This window comes from Grus americana, chromosome Z (assembly GCF_028858705.1).
Source record: "Grus americana isolate bGruAme1 chromosome Z, bGruAme1.mat, whole genome shotgun sequence".
In the NCBI taxonomy this organism is placed as follows: domain Eukaryota; kingdom Metazoa; phylum Chordata; class Aves; order Gruiformes; family Gruidae; genus Grus; species Grus americana.
Window position 1 is genome coordinate 36,668,190 of NC_072891.1, and position 17,009 is coordinate 36,685,198.

Sequence of the window (17,009 nt, forward strand, 5' to 3'; positions counted from 1 at the left end):
GCATTTAACCCAGAAGAATCATGCTCACATTGTCCCAGCTGCTACAGCTGTCCCTTAGAAGAAAAAGAAGATTTCTTAAGAAAAGAAAATATTCTGCCCTGCAAATGGGACTTCAAAACATCTCCCCACACCACACCCTCTTCTTGTCAGTATGGAGCACAAAGCAAATTGCAAGAATTCAAAGGTGAATCCTCTGGTGATAAACGCCTACAGCCCAGTCCTAGATTACCAGGCAAAGGTCAGTGGGAGACACATTTGGCCAATGTCCTCACCATTTCAAAGCATGAAAAAGTTCTTACTCAAACACTGAGATTAATGAGCTGTGTGCCTCTGCTTTGAAAAGCAAGAGGGGGCTGACCTATGCTAGGACACTAAATTAGAGTTTGGCAAGACCTTTCACTTCAATTTCTTTGTCTGTCTCAGACATACCTAAATGCGAGTAATGTCCATCTTAAGAGTTTTTTGCAGACACGTAAGTGACTAACTTAGTGAGACTGTAGGACTCTGGACAGCAAACTAATGCTGACATTTCTGAGGAAATGTGTACAAGCTAGGGGAAAAAAAAAATTATACCTCACCCCCAAGAACTTCTACCTATTCAGGTTTTGGTAAATATGCAAATCTCTTAAACATGGTATGTAGCTCTCAAACTACAAAAGATCTTGTGCAAGCTTTGCAGATGAGCATCTTTCCATGACCATATGCCTTCCATGGAAAGGCATATTCTTTGAATCAGTAAAAAATGAAGAAGTGAAAGACAAAGAGACAGAAAGGTCAGTGACTGATAAATCTTTAATATAAAAATTGTACAAGAATTTTGATACAAATTACAAGAGGTATTTGGACAAAGTATGAGTAAAACTCCATTTATATCCCCAAAACCTTATGCATTTTATGCAAAAGACATACTGTAGGACAGTTACAGTACAGAAAATACAAGAAAAGAAATGTCAAATTAAAAACAGGACTTTTAATTCCCTCAGACTACTAATGGAAAAAACTTGTTTAGAGTACATACAGTATTTATGAAGCTACCAATGTCACGATTATTAGATCAACATGATGCAGTTTTTCATATCCCCTTGTACAGCTATATTCCATAGTGCATGCTTTGGTTCTGCAGGCAGGACAGCAGAGCATTCACGTTTTGCTCGCATTGAGAACAAACAGTGAAAATAAAAAGCCTCATTTATTCCGAACGGAGAAGGACCTTTGTAAAAACGTCCATCAGGCCCTGACTCCAAACTTTCCCGTGCCTGGGCAGGGTACCCCAGGAACACGTCTTGACAAAGTCCACCGGAACAAGCCTAGCTTTGCGAGCCAGCAGCGAGCTCGCCGTTCTCTGCTCAGCAGCCCCCTTGCTGCAGCTAGCGCGTCGCTGAGTGTCACGGGCAGTTTGCAGCCAGGCTGTGAGAGTCCTCCCGTGCCCACTGTGAAAGGGGTTTCCAGGCTTTTTGCCTCTGTGTCTGCACCCGCTGCCAGGCCCCTACAGACCCCCAAATACATGAAGGTTCATATCCAGTTTATCTCAGCTAACATCTCCGCATGAACCCCCAGTCAGGTTCCCATCTTTCCAGTTCAGGAGAACTGAAACACAGCAGACGGCTATATAGGAAATTGCCATGTTGCTAGCCCGTGTGACCTTCTCAGTCAAAGCTGTTAAAACAACAACAGTGCCAGTGAGCAATAGCCTTCATTAAAACAAAGAAACTCCGAACTGCTTTGGCCACAAAGTGTAAGCCCCCTACAATGAGATATTCGTTGGTACAAACAGGTTGCAGTCACCTGCTTGCAGTAAGTAAAAGTGTGTGGAGCTTCAGCCAGGGTAAATTTTCACTGTGTTCAGGGTTCAGATCAGCTTATTTGCATACCTGTCGCATAGACATTACACTGGAACACAGAACACTTTTTTCATAGACTGGAGGAGAGGCAGAAGGCATGAACTGAGAACACAAATGCTGCCCGTTAAGAAACAGCCACGTTATGGGAAAGGAGCCCCATATGACATAGGAACCAAAGTTTGCACAAGAAAAAGCAGCATGCTGAATTTCATATTTATAAATAGCTAAATGAGACACACACACACAACAGTGGCCATTTTATTCATCTTGTCACTTTACAAACGGTGACCATTTTCACAGATGGAATGCATAAAAGTTTCCAAAATGGAGAATATCAGGAGGATGTGTTACTTTTCTGAGCGAATTTTAATGAGAGAGTCTCTTGGAATGAGAGGAGAAGGACTGGGGACAGGTGAAAAAAATGGGAAAATTAAGACAATGACTGAAGATTGTACAAGGGTTTGTTAAAAAAATAAAAATTCAAATGTAAAAGTATAGTTGAAAAACAGTGAAGAAATCAGCCTTAGTTTGTACAGCTTAAGTGACCCTATTTATTCCATAGGTCATTGAGCAGACTAAGAAGAACATCCCTAGAATCACAATTCACGTGAGTACTGTACTGTATCACAGCGGTGGTGGGAGGGACACATTCTGCCCCATCAACGCAGAATTTCAGGACGTGACGGGGGGGATGGGGATGTGGACCGCACGTCCAAGTCTTGAGCTGGAGGTGGTGATTGCGTAACGCTCCCCCACTCAGGCACAGACACGCGTGTGCACGAGTGCCACTGGTCCCCCAGAGCTGCTGTTCACAGCCTCTTGCATTTTGTAACAGAAGTGGACAGGTTGTGATTAACTATTGATGAGTTTGCCATCCTAACTGTGCATTATCCTCTGATCATTCTCAACCTTTTGTTTGACAACGGATGCCTTATAAAATCTTTATGCATCACTTAGCTAGTCTCGTTCTCTCTTTCTTCTCCAGAAATATAATTGCCCCGGATGCCTTTTCTCCATTTTCCTAAAATATTTTTCTCCAAAGGTTTGAAGGGAGCAGCGTATGAAATCTGTAGAACATCTGAATAAAGCTTTTGCTCACTCATGCTTCTCATGCTCTTAAACGCATAAGAGGAAATATATATATATAGGTAAGTGTGATGAAAATGATATAATTTTGCCCATTTGTATAACCTTCATTTTAAGGCTTTTTGTTCTAACTCTGGATCTGTTTCTCCCTCTCCATCTGTCTGTCTCACACACACACACACACACACACACATTCACCATACACACATGCGCACGTGCGCACGCGCGCACACACACACACACGAAGGACCCAAATGGTTTCTTTGATCAGAAAGTCCTCAGTTTCCACAAACGGCCTCAGAAATGGTACAAAAAGAAAGGCTGTTAGGCCTGCCCAAGCTCATCATCGCAGGTCAGATAATCCGACTGCTCCCACCTCCGCCAGTGCCACGTGCACATGAAGTTGACAGGGAGCAGAATCTGGGCTCAGCCTTTACACTTCTGACACAAACAGGGCTCGGGAAGTTGTCTGCTGTTTCGCCCTTATAGCTTCTGATGCACTCAGAAGGAAAAGGAGGGAAAAGATCAGTGACCTTTAACTGGTAAAATGCTTCAGCATATTTATAGTGGATACCATCACCTCTGTTGCAGCAAACACCAAATTACCACTTAGTGCTGGAGACAGTATTAGCATCCAGAACCAGCAAAGAGGAGCTGCCGCCCACTAGTGCCATGAATCGATCCAAGGATATGAAAAACAGTGAACCCCAAAATGGCTGTGTTTAGGTTTCCCAGTCTTGGGCTTTGCCTGAAACCCGGCTTTGTCTTTTTTGGTGCTGCACTGGCTGCCAGCACCCATCAGCCCACACTGCCCAGCACTCACAGGCACACACGGGATCTGGCGTTGAGATCTCGGCACAGGAACGCTGCTGACCCTTGCAAGGAAAGCACGCTTCAGCTGCATCTCTGCCTACTTGAATTTTCAACTGCTATTCAGCAGTCAGCGAGCGTACAATAAGAAGGAAGAGGAGTGGCTGAAGCCAGGTACGCTGGCCTTCATGCACTTAGAATTTCTTAAAACATAGCACATGGTCTCAAGCTACTTCACTGTCAAACTCTCTCTTTCCTGACGGCATCATCTGAGAAGCGCTTCTGGAGCCTGTACTTCTGGCAGTGTTCTTGTAAATGAAGGGATAAATCAGAAAAAAATTCCTCCTTGTCTGAGGGCAGCAGATTGTGTCTCAGATATGTTTCCCTAACACTTTAGAGAGGCTCACACTGACCTCAGCAGGAGATGTTCCTATCACAGCAGAAAGGCTATATGGAATCGGCATTCACCATAGGAACCCGAGAGGGTGGCATTGCTCTGAAATTTGCCAAGGGATGGGCTAAACCAGAAAAAGAAAAGACTGCATATCCTGCTTGCAACTGAACCTGTGCAGCAAGACCTGTAGCAAATTCACACGACTATTTCTGGCAGGCACAGTATGGCTTATGCCAATACAAAGCAATTAGTTGCTACATAAGCAGACAAAAGTGCCGTCACAGACAGTATTTCTCAGCTGACCTTTTGTTAAGAAGCCATCTTGTTACTGTCTGCCTGATAGCTCGATAGAGCAGCCAGTGGCAGCCTTGGGCTTCCCAAAGACAAATCGAAGCGCTCCAGATGGGACTTCCCTTCACTCACTGCAGATGTGTGTGTGCATGCGTGTGTGTGTGTCAAGGAATGGGGAGGGAAAGCCTGGTTCTTATACTCAATTTCCCCTTCACAGGGGATAAACAGGCAATTACGCATCCTTTTATATTTGATGGCCAAGTGCTGAACTTGAAAGCACACTATTAGTTTGTGTCCCTTCAGGGCCAGTGCAATAAGTAGCCAGGAGAGCTGGGGCTAAGGAAGAGAGGGTGTTGTCTGCTGTTAGTGTGACAGTCTTGTCAGCAGCATTCACATTACTGGAAGGTAATAAAGTGACAAGTAAGTTATTAGAAAGATATGAGGTGAAATTGAACTGAAGCTTCTTTCTGCTCAGCTCAGTTTTTTTCCCTGCTTTGTAATGGGCCACTATTTGTTACAAACCAAGCCTTGTCTTGAGATCTTATATAAAAAAAGAAATATTTATTCTTTGCAGGAAAGGTCACATGAATTTACAACATCACACTTTAAAGGAGAGGAATGGGAAAATAGTTTTATGACAACTACAGCTGCTATTTCAAAAAAATACAGTGTCATCATAATGAACAATAATACTGGCAAAAGTCAGAGGACTTGTCAAAAACATGTCCATTTTTTAACCCTTTGGTGGTCCAGAACTGTTTTCCTTTCATTGCCAGTACCGAACATAACAGCAACAGTATCAGGATATACATGATCAATATCTTGATCAAAAAATCAAAGCTGTCATTCAGTATCATGACTTGACCAGAGAAAACAAGCCACATAAGACTGGTTAACTACAGACTCAAGATAATATTACTTAGGTAAAAAAGTTGCTGCTTCACTCTGTTACAGGCCATTTTCAAGGCAGTGATAATGCTGCTTGGCAAGAAGAGACAGAAACCATGGGACTGGAACAGACATGTACTTGGGCAAACATGTGGGTGAAAGGTTCAGTCCATCATATGATGTTGCTCTGTTCATAAAGTAAAAATGGGTATGGAAAAGAGTTCCTTTTATGTCCCTACAGGAGGGGGAAAAAAGCCCAACTCATCATATGGGGACAGCAGGATATGCTGATGCTTATCTAGCAAAGTAGCACTACAGTCACTGTTTTGTTGAGTTACTATAGCAGCAAAGTAGTGACATAAGGAAAAAAAAAACATAAAACAAAACTAAGAAGGAACTGACATATACCAGCTGCCATCATGTGTCTGCCACTCACCTTTTCCCCACAGAGAAGTTCTGCTGCCTCCTCACCCTTAGTACAGACACCTTCACTTCTCTTTTGAAATAAAAATGAGTAATTCTGTTAACACAACCCAAAGAGAAAAGCAAGAAAAACATTCTGGGGACAGAAGAAGGAGTAAAAAATTTAGAGGTGCATGTGTGAGGTCCTAGATCAAACACTTTCCCTCCCTTATTCTTTCCCCCGCCACCAATGATGCTGTGAAAATAACCTGCAGAATTTGAGTACAAATACATTTCTGAAAAGATGTCCTGTTTTCTGATGGCAGCTGACATCCCTAATGACCCTGTGAAAAATGGGTCCAAACCAAGTACTCTGATTTTAAAATACCATACACATTGAAGGAGAGATTTTTGGAACTAAATCTCTGGTCTTGTAAATGGTTCCTATCATTGGAACACATCAGACCTTGAATCTTTATGTTTCTGAGCTTTCCAGATACCCACACAGCTCTTTGTCTTCTTGTTTAGGCACATTCTTACCCCATATAATTGGCTATGCTAGATCCTTAACTGTGTTATTTGAGAAGACTAAAACTCAGGGAAAACTCAAGTGGATCCCTGCAACCTCACTTCCTATTAGCTGTACTGGACCAGATCATCAGAGGTGCTGACATTCCCTGGCAGCTACTTTACTGTTTAGAATCTGACCCTACTCTTTTTCCTAAGCAGTTCCTTTTTGGGGGAATGGAATGGGAAATGCATAGGTGATGGAAAACTTACAAACTTTTGGAACAGGCAGAGAAAGTACACTTTCATTTCCACAATGGATGGAGGGATGAAGGGAGGGAGGGAGAAGGGGAGGAAGGAAGGAAGGAAGGAAGGAAGGAAGGAAGGAAGGAAGGAAGGAAGGAAATACAAATTTTATGAGCTCAGTCATGAAAAGCCTTTGAGAGATCTTTAAGAGCAGTGTGTATGTGTTAATATGCTTTTTTAATCTACACCTTCCACATTTTGTCAAATTGAGTGCTTTGTGTGCACGACTACAGTGTCACCGTGGAGGCAGCTGCAGTTTAAGAGGCAAAGTTAAAATCTCAGCCATAACAAAATATACCTGGTTGAGATACAGCTCAGAAAAATTGACTAAATATCATATCGCAAAAATATTTATGACTTAAATTAGCTAACACCAGCTAATTAGTCCTCACAGGAGCACTCTTATGGGGAAGATCATATTAGTGTTAGCCATATTTTAACAGATTGAAAGACAAACGGGTAAGTGATGTGATCTGTCCAAGACTAAACAGTGAGAAGGGGCCACCAGCGTTATTGGAACTCAGTTTCTGGTTCCCATTCTTGTGCTTTGACTGTGCTGGTTTCCTTCCAAATTGTTTCATACATGTTTTCAAAAGATACCTAGAGATTAACCAGTATCACATGCTTTCCTGACAACCCCCCCGCTCCGAAACAAAGAAAAATGCTTAACAACCTCCAGACAAGTAGTTCGGTTTCTAAAGGAGGTTCAGTACGAAGAGTTATTTCCTAAAAGTAGACAAAGCCTTTTTTATATTTACAGAAAAATACAACTACCTTGAATAAACAAAACAGTGAAACAATGTGGAAAGAGCAACCACAATAACTATAAGAACTAGACAAGAAGGAAGGAACTCCATGTAAAACAGAGTCTCTTCCTCAAAGTTAGTCTAATTCTTGTAAGAAGGTTTAGACTGACAGGTTTGGAAACTGAAGGGATAGCCACAGGTTTATGATGGCGTAAGCAACGGCACAACACTTATCTTGTCATCACACCGTTACAGCCATGCCCTGTGCTGGACACATGAAATGTTTGGTTGTTACGCTTATTGCAGTCGGGGTCGCTGCTGAGATCACCCAGAAATGCTACTTTCTGCCAGTAAAACCAAACTTCTACCACACAGCCTTTTTAAGGATTTTTCATACAACTTCAGATGATACAAATTCCACCACAGGAACAATTCTGATAAATACAGATTGTCATACAGATGCATGGTAAGTAGGAAGGTGGGAAATGCCATTCAATTCAATGTAAGTGTATGTGCCCTTCTAAAACAAAGACTGTTCTGACATTAATATCACTAGCACTGAATAAACCACTTGATTCACCTAGAAATAACAGTGAGTAATATTCTGTCCTCAAGATGGAGATCATATCTCCTATACAGCTAAAGCAAAATCTGAATGAAGTTTAGAATGCCATAAAAGTAGGATTGCAGAGCTTCTAATAGTTTTTGGAGGTTAGTCCCTGCTTCCTTACTTTTTAGAATGTCCTGTTTATTTTTGTGTAATAAACAGATTTTTTTTTCTATAATTCATCTGCTGAATTTATCTACTGATGATGTTTAAGTTTCCAAACAAGTTTACCAAAACCATTTGACTTCTAACAGAAACAGAGTGAAATGAGAATGCAGAACAGTGATTCATTCAGTGAGGAATTATTTATATAGCTTAAATGTGTTTTTCATTAAAAATTATATTTATTTATACCATACATACTACAAAACAGTGGGGTTTTCTTTCTGCAGATATCATTCAATTTTTTGTTGTTTTGTTTTTTAGACTTTCCATCTTCTTGTTCCTAATAGCCTGGGAGGAGGGATGGGAGTGCAGTACAGATAACACTACAAAGGCTCATATGTTTTAGAAGAATGTACCTTTACTGTTCTAATTTCCCTCTCTCACAAACACACTGAGGTTGCACAACATAAAACAAAGCGAAGCAGATCTCTCCACTCAATTTAACAAGGCAAAGTAGTTGAGACTTTGAGGAAAAATAAAAAAAAAAGATGAAAGAAAAAAAGTCAGTGAAACTGCTTAGCTTTTTGCTATGAAGTTTCTTTTTGTTAAACCAGAAGGTAAATTTTCCTTACAGTTTCTGTGGGATCCACAAATGTTTTCAGGGGTTCATCAGTGTACAGAATAAAAAAATGATCAGAAGCTTGTAACCCATAGGAACATAGTGAGAATTCATTTATAAATATTTTTCTTTTATTTTCTACAACTGGAAATGTTGATTTATTAGCTATTGATTCCTACTTTTGGAAACAAGAATACTGAAATGCATAAAGAGTACTAAAAAAGAGGAAATCCATATTAAGAGTTTCCTCTAAAAAAAAGGTAACAGGAGTTAAGTACTCAAGTGGACATAAAGATAAGAATAATCAAAATGCACAGCAAATCAAAACAACAACAAGCTGAAACAATGGAGCATTTCTGACACTTGGCTAAGAAGAATAATGTTCTGGGTCAGTAAATACAGAAAAGGAACACATTCTCACTGAAGGAATATTTTATTTTACGCGGAAATATCACTTGGGTTTTCGTTTGTTTGTTTGTTTGCTTGCTTTTGTTATTGTTGTTGTTACTGTCTTTGTAAAGAAAAGAGTCTACAACACACACCCTAATGGTTTTGGCTGTAGACTGAACTTAAGTAAATACCATCACTCAGTCAGTATGTTGTGGTAACTCAGGCTGCCAGTGTGGTTTACCAGCTCAAGCAACATGTGTAAACATCGGAAACAAAAAAGATTCAGAGGACAGCCTCTCTTTCTCTCTGCCTTTCTCAGCTGCTTGCTCCTTCTCCCTCTCCTGTTCATGCTTGCTCTCTTGCTCACTATCTTTCTTGGACTTTCGTTATTTTCTGACAAACCATGTGGGTGAAAGACAAAACATTAACACAACTAGAGATCCTTTTTTTCTGGCCTCTAATTTTATCCAAAGGGAAAGTTATCCAATAAAAAGTCCAGCATATGTTTTCAGAGCTTCTAAGTGCTTCTGCCATTAATTTCTTTTGATTGCTTCTATAAAACATGCCTTAATCATACTACAGCACTTTCCATTGCAAAAAAGACAACTTTACAGAACAACATAGTTAACATTATTTCCCTGTTCTTTTTTTTTTTTTTTTATACACCACAAAAAATCCAGGCCATAGTAAGAAGCACACAAAATTATATTCATTATTCATCTTTGTCCTGTGACAAGTAGTATCAGCATTTATATCCCCAAATATTATGTATGTTTGACAAAAAAAAAATTCCACTGATTCACATGACACAATTCTGTTTTTTTTTTCTTTTATGTAATGTAGTATATAAGGAATAAGGATGCACTATTGTTTCTAGTAATAATTGGCACTTGAAAAAAGCACCAAGAATTTTGTATTTCACTTTACCCTTTTTCTCTCCCCAGTTTTTTTTTTTTCTGTAGTCCAAAAACTACAACTGTGGTTATGGTGAATAACTACATTTTCTTTTTTCAAAACGTGTGCAAAGTTGGCACTTTTGTATTAACACTAAACACTAATACTCTTTGTTTGGCATTCATGCCCTCATACTGACCAGACCACTTTTATCTAAGTGTATTTTTTTAAAGACACTTACTGAAAATATGGCAATAGTTTAAGAAAAAAAAGCATGGATATTATTACACATCCCCTTGTAGTGTACGAAAAAGTGCATGACTGGATTTATGTAATAGTACAAGACAAAAAAACTGTATCAGATCAGGTACTGTAAAGCATGCCAGCACCTCTGTATTACTTATATCTAGCAGGTAGTTAAAACAAGACCGTGGTTCTTTTAAAAATGTGCATTAAAGCTAACATAAATGAGTAGAACTAGCCAGCAAACTATTTTTCCTGCTTATCTAACAGCTGAATGTAACTGTAAAAATTAAGCAAAAAAATAAGAGTTAAACCACCATCAATACAATTGTTTTACATCATAGCCTGTCAAGGCTCAATATATATATACAAGTGTAACAGCCATGCTTAGTAGAACGTTATCCCCAATGCTTAGAAGACACAAAGACAACTAAGTAGATTGTGTTTTTTCTCTTTTTGTTTGTTTGCAATTTTTTTGTTGGCTTTTTGTTTGTTTTTTTTTCAGGCAAAAGTCATGGGTAGAACAAATTGTCTCTTTGGAGATGACCAGGAACATTCTAACAGAACTAGGGACAACTGTAAGTTTTCTGTGGGTTTGTTTTTGTTTTTGTTTGCTTTTTTCATGAAGGGTCTCTTCCCCTAAATTAAAGATCCCACCTTTTAGTTTCTATCCCAAAAAAACCCAACCCAACAACCAACAAAGGGGAAAAAAGCACCTGGTGTTTTCTTTTGTTAAAAAAGAAAAGAAAAAGATTATATATATATGTATATTTGTGTATATATATATATATATATATATATATAAAGGGAGACTGTATATGGCAGTTCAGATGTGGTGGGCCCTCTCTGAGAGCTGGCATTATCCTGTGTCCATCCTTGAACTAATCTACTGAAGTGAAGGGAATGTTTTTATGCAGATTGGGGTTCTGGCTGTGCCGGTTTCGGCTACGGACAGAAGAGAACATCATGTTGCACCCAGGAACTTTGCATTTGTGCATCTCTCGCAAGTGCACTGTTTTATAGTGCACTCTGAGGGTTCCCTTGTTGCTGTACATTTTGTGGCAAATGTTACACATTATCCCACCGTTGCTCACTGAAACACTGTTGAACATGAGGGATCCTGGGACATCGGTGCCCATACCTACAGCTAAGGCAGGGGCATCTGCTTTGTGGGCAGATTCCCCGCTGTCACTTGCCCCATCGACGTCGTCCAGGAGAATGCCCTCATCACTTCCTGCATCAGATTCTCTTGAGGAATGGATACTGCTGCTGGACTGGATGCTGGAGGTGGTGCTCAGGTCTAGGACCATATAGTCTTCCGACATGCCCCTGCCATACCCATTCATATGGGAATCCTCAGTTCCAGCAGGCGAGGAGGTGTCTTCCCTTATGTCGAGCCCCATCTGATGCTGAGCGCCATATATCTTCACCAAAAATTCATCGCGGAGATCCTTACTAAGAGAAGGCTGTGAGGTGTCCAGGCCCATGTCATCCAGTTCTTTGGTCAACAGTTTACGGTGCAGGTTTATGTTAGCACTGTGTCTGGGAAAGGAAGAGGGAAGGGAGAAAAGGAAAAATGTACAGTATTTTTTATTAAACATATGATCATAAAATCCAAATTCTGATTTATCAATAATTTATCATAAAAATATCCCCTATCCATGTTTCTTTGAAAATTCAGTCTTGCTATATATTGCAGTCTTGCTATATATATTTACAAATTGCAACACAAAACCAAAACAAAACAAGCAAATTAACACACCCTCCCTTTCTGTTTTTCTTTTCAGCTACTGCTCCTCAACATTAGTCCCCAGCAGCAGCTACAGCCCTTTTATTCGATATTTACAGAATAATAAATTGCACTAACAGAAAATGCAAAATGCTCTTCTTGGTTCCTGAATCCCTGCTGGCCTTCCTAAAAGCCTTGCTTCAAGAGAAAATATTATTAATATATGGAATATATGTGTGTGTTTGCATCTATGTCTATCTCTAGATCCATATTCTTATATATTCTATACATACATACATACAAATATATTATTTATGTATGTATGTACTCACATAACTGTGTAAGTGAAAAATAGGAGAAAAAAATAAAAGTAACTGAATGATACATAGTCAGAGGTCCTGATTCCGAAAATTTAATTCTGGTATAAAGGGATTCAGAATCAGGCCAACCAACATGGAGAAGACTTGAAGGATTTAGGAGAACAAGTCTCTAAAATCTACATGTAAGTTTCTGAAAATCTTAGCCAAAGTCACTGGTTCCATCTTTCTGGGAGGGCACTGCTGCTCCTCCCTGTACCCTTCCCAGTACTGTGTCTGATGCAGTGCTGACTGACCCACGCAGTGTAGTTTCCAGTAAAAAACCCCTGCTAATGGCAATGAGAATTTTGCCCCAAATCAATCAAAACACTTAAGCATGGGCTTTGGTTTAGGTATGTGCTGAAGTCACTGTGGGTGCTCAAGAGACACTGAAAAAGCTGTCACTGACGTCAGTGGTCTTTGGATCAGATCCCAAGAGCCACAAGTTAAAATATTCTCAAGTGTTTTACAGGGTCTGGGCTTTTGTTCTCAAGAAATAAAGCTCTACATTTGCAAACAATGTAAGCCTTTGGGTTAGTAACTGTGTAAAACAGCCTATTATTTTAAATACTGCATTCTACTCTCCACTTTTGACATTGGCTTTATTTATCCATTGCAGTAGAACCTCACTGATTTGCAGTAGTGTCAGGAAACCCTCTTTGAAAAACTGCATTTTCTGAATTAACAATGCAACCAACAAACATGACAGACATCAAAGACCTCTGACCACAGAACATGCTCGTTTTGTCAAAGTGCTTAATAATAAGAAATCAGTATAGAGTTTTCAGTATTAGAAAACTTTCAGGTTCAGTATTCAGAATGTGCACCATTGCTGAAGAAACGACAAATATTTATTCTGTTTCTTTGGAGGGTGACTGGATTTTCAAGTCAGTAAAAAAAGAATTAGCGAAGTTCTACTGCATAACATTCTTTGCAAGCTAAGGACCCAAACCCGCAATTTACAACATGCAGACTCACCAGTCTGTCTGCCCATTATAAATTGCAGATCAGAGCCCAAATGTAGGAGGGAAAAGAAAGAAGGCGAGGGGGGGGGGAGGGGAGGAGAGAGAAAGAGAGAGTTTTAGCATAGGAATACTTTAACTTGCAAAAAAGCACTAGGTATAAAATTGGCACGGGAAGACATAACAACGATCAAGTATTTTACAGACATTCAGGTCCTACAGTAACAAAATGGGAGAAGGGGAACAATAGCTATTAGCGATATTTCCTTATTGGAAGCTTTTGTTTTAAGAAACCCTTTGAAACATACCTCTCAACCAACTAAGTCCCAAACATGGTACAGCAAAACAATGCAGATAAACAAGGAAAATGCAAATGTAGGAAGATTAAATTGATGTGGAGTTAATTTCTGCAATTTTCTATCAGTTACTTTGCGATTCATCTATCTGTTGCACATAACTTATGGGAATAAATAAACGGCAATAGAAGCAATCCGTCCCACTCACCTGCAAATGCAGGTAACTGTTCTCTGACATAAAACTGATACTGAACTGCAGTTTAATTGAATTGTGTCTGCTTGGGATGCAATTATTCCAGTAAGGGGGAGTCTAGAACGGAAAATTTCTCTCTTAATGAGAGGCAGTTGAGAGGTATGGGCAAGGGCAGAAAAAAGTGGAGAGTATTCCTTGTTTTTCTCCCACATGGGAAATACTCCTTTCACACAAGCAAGTATAGCACCATTGCTTTTTTGAGGCACAGAAGTGTAATTATGCATATCCCCACACTGCACTTAGGAAGGCTGAGCTTACCTTGTGATAAGATCAGCTTTCTAATCTTTTGCTAAATTGAGATCACAAAAGAGAGAGAGAGAGAAGAGAGGAGAAAAGAGAAAGAAGGGGGGTGGGGGGGAGAGAGAGAGAGAACAAATTCACATTCCAATCCAGACATATCTGGTTTAAAAAAAAAATAATAATCTGAAAGCAATAAAATACAGACTTTAAAGAAAAGTCTTTACTGTGAAACTGTTTTTTGTCAGCTGTAATCTCACTTACACTGTTGTTCTGATGGATACTGATTCAACCACACAATATGAAAAACATAAAGCAAATTAATCAAAGCATATTCACAGCGTCCCCATTATCATTCACAAATGAGTTCTGAACAGATGCATGCAGTGTGCAAGTATATGAATGATAAACATATTCCTGATAGTCCCTTGCCTTCCTGGTGTCAGGTGGCGTACAACTCCACGTAAAGTCGCTAAGTGCAGTACAGGAAACACTTACTGTGAAGACCTGTCCACACTGACCACTGTTATTGCATGACCATAAAAGCACATTTGTGCTTATCATCATAATGCTAACTGCAAACTACTCACAAAGTGCTCATGTGTTTACTTCTTATGATTTCTCCCCCTCTCTCCACTCCTCATTCCCCTGGTACAGTAATTTGCTGCAAAGAAGCTAGTCCGGATAACCGTAACTGTTTCCACGCATTTTCACTTACTATTTCCTTGGTTTGCTGCTGAGAAAAACAGCAGCCAGGCATGCAGTGAAAATAACTTCAGCATTCACTGAATGAAGAGATAAGAATAAATTACCACATTAAAGAGGGGCCACTGAGCCCCAGATGGACAGAGGCCAGTCTGAGAAAGACCAGTGTAAGGATGCAAACCCTGCTGATGCTCTGATAAGGAGAGATGCCTCTCTTATTCAATTCTCACTTACAGCAGTGGCAATCAGTAATCTAGTTAAAGTATGTACCAGCCCATAATATCTGTCAGGCAAACGATGTGCAGAAATGTGCGGACAAGTTCTGGCACTCTGCTCAGTAGTGTCCCTTTTCCGCTGTCAGCAGTACTGTTGGATTCTCCTAATATAATTACATTGACTTTTATTCAATTAAGTGCCATTCCTAGCCTTAAAAAAAAGCTACTTTATCAATTGATTCAGGTGTAATGCAATAATAAAGATGAACTCATGGCAGTGCATTAGCTCTGCTGTTCATAACTTCTGAACATAGGTTCATTCATAGCAGTCGATTTCCATTATGCAACCACAGTTCAAAAGAATTGATTCTTTTACATTCATTTCTTAATCTATTTCACTTGTGTTTAATAATCTCCCTAAATATCATATGCAAAAACATTCTGGTAGGGATGAGAGGAACGAATTGTGAGAAAAAAAATCATTTATTTGGACACTGAAGTTTTGAAATCTTATGACAAAACCAAAGTCACAGAGGCTAAAACCTTGTCAGAATTAAGAATACTGTGTGCTGGAGCTACTAGCAACACACATTTCCAGTAGCTGAATGATCTCTGGGATAGGAGGAAAGGAAAAGTATGTTTTCATAGACACACCAATCTAGAATACTTGGAGCCTGACCCTGCACCCCTTTCCCATCTGCTGCACAACTAAATGTAGCATTGCACCCTGAAGCACAGACTGAGTACCCTGTGCAGGGTGCTGCTTGAACAGTGCCCTGCATAAAGAAGGCATTTCTCAGGGCCGACAGCAGCATTCCCAAGGTTTCTTTGGGAAAAGATGACAAGGGAGCTCTGTGTAGGAGGAACATGCCCGCATATGTAAGGACAGCTACAAATAATGGATTCATAAGTGAAAAAATGGAATTAAAGAAGAAAAGTATGGATACTCTTCCTGGTGGAGACAGTGATGAGTGGAGACCAGTGACGAGTGGCATTACTCAGGGGTCCGTACTGGGACCGACACTGTTTAACATCTTTGTCGGTGACGTGGACAGCGGGATTGAGTGCACCCTCAGCAAGTCTGTCAGTGACACAAGCCGCGTGTTGTGGTTGACATACTGGAGGGAAGGGATGCCATCCAGAGGGACTTTGACAGGCTTGAGGGGTGGGCCCGTGTGAACCTCATGAAGTTCAACAAGGCCAAATGCAAGGACCTGCACGTGGGTTGGGGCAATCTCAAGCACAGCTGCAGGCTGGGCAAGGAATGGATTGAAAGCAGCCCTGAGGAGAAGGACTTGGGGGTATTGATTGATGAGAAGCTCAACATGAGCTGGCAGTGTGTGCTTGCAGCCCAGAAAGCCAACCGTGTCCTGGGCTGCATCAAAAGAGGTGTGACCAGCAGATTGAGGGAGGTGATTCTGCCCCTCTACTCTGCTCTTGTCAGTCCCCACCTGGAGTACTGCGTTCGGCTCTGCCCAACATAAGAAAGACATGGAGCTGTTGCAGCAAGTCCAGAGGAGGGCCACAAAAGTGATCAGAGGGCTGGAGCACCTCTCCTATGAGGACAGGCTGAGAGAGTTGGGATTGTTCAGCCTAGAGAAAAAAAGACTCCAGGGAGATCTAATTGCGGCCTTCCAGTACCTGAAGGGGCCTACAGGAAAGCTGGAGAGGGACTGTTTATGAGGGAGTGTAGTGACAGGACAAGGGGTAATGGGTTTAAGCTGAAGGAGGGTCGATTTAGATTAGATATTAGGGAAAAGTTCTTTGCAATGAGAGTGGTGAGGCACTGGAATAGATTTCCCAGAGAAGCTGTGGCTGCCCCCTCCCTGGAAGTGTTCAAGGCCAGGCTGGATGGGGCTTTGGGCAACCTGGTCTAGTGGAGGGTGTCCCTGCCCATGGCAGGGGGGTTGGAACTAGATGGGCTTTGAGGTCCCTTCCAACCCAAACCGTTCTATGATTCTGTGAAAGGCAGAATAGAGAGAGACATAGTACAGACCAGTAAGTTTAAAAAGGGAGATGTTCTGGGAGAAGGCAGGCATTGGAATTGCCAAACAGAATAGTGTTGAGTTTAGGGGCAGAAATGAAGCATGATTTGCTATGAAGCTATGAAAACTATTATTCAGGTGG

At 40.6% G+C, this 17,009-nt stretch overlaps 1 protein-coding gene across 3 annotated transcripts in view; it reads right to left on the reverse strand.

Annotated features, from left to right (window-relative positions):
* Window positions 1-790: 790 nt before the first annotated feature.
* Window positions 791-17,009, reverse strand: part of BNC2 (basonuclin 2) — a 349,761-nt gene continuing 333,542 nt past the window's right edge. For 2 of the 3 annotated variants that reach the window (XM_054810588.1, XM_054810587.1), the window contains exon 6: window positions 791-11,671. In XM_054810588.1, coding sequence (XP_054666563.1) covers window positions 11,011-11,671 — 661 coding nt within the window. In that variant the 3' untranslated portion in view covers window positions 791-11,010. Of the gene's footprint in view, window positions 11,672-13,999; window positions 14,015-17,009 lie in introns of those variants that run through there. The other variant, XM_054810589.1, reaches the window with a different exon arrangement.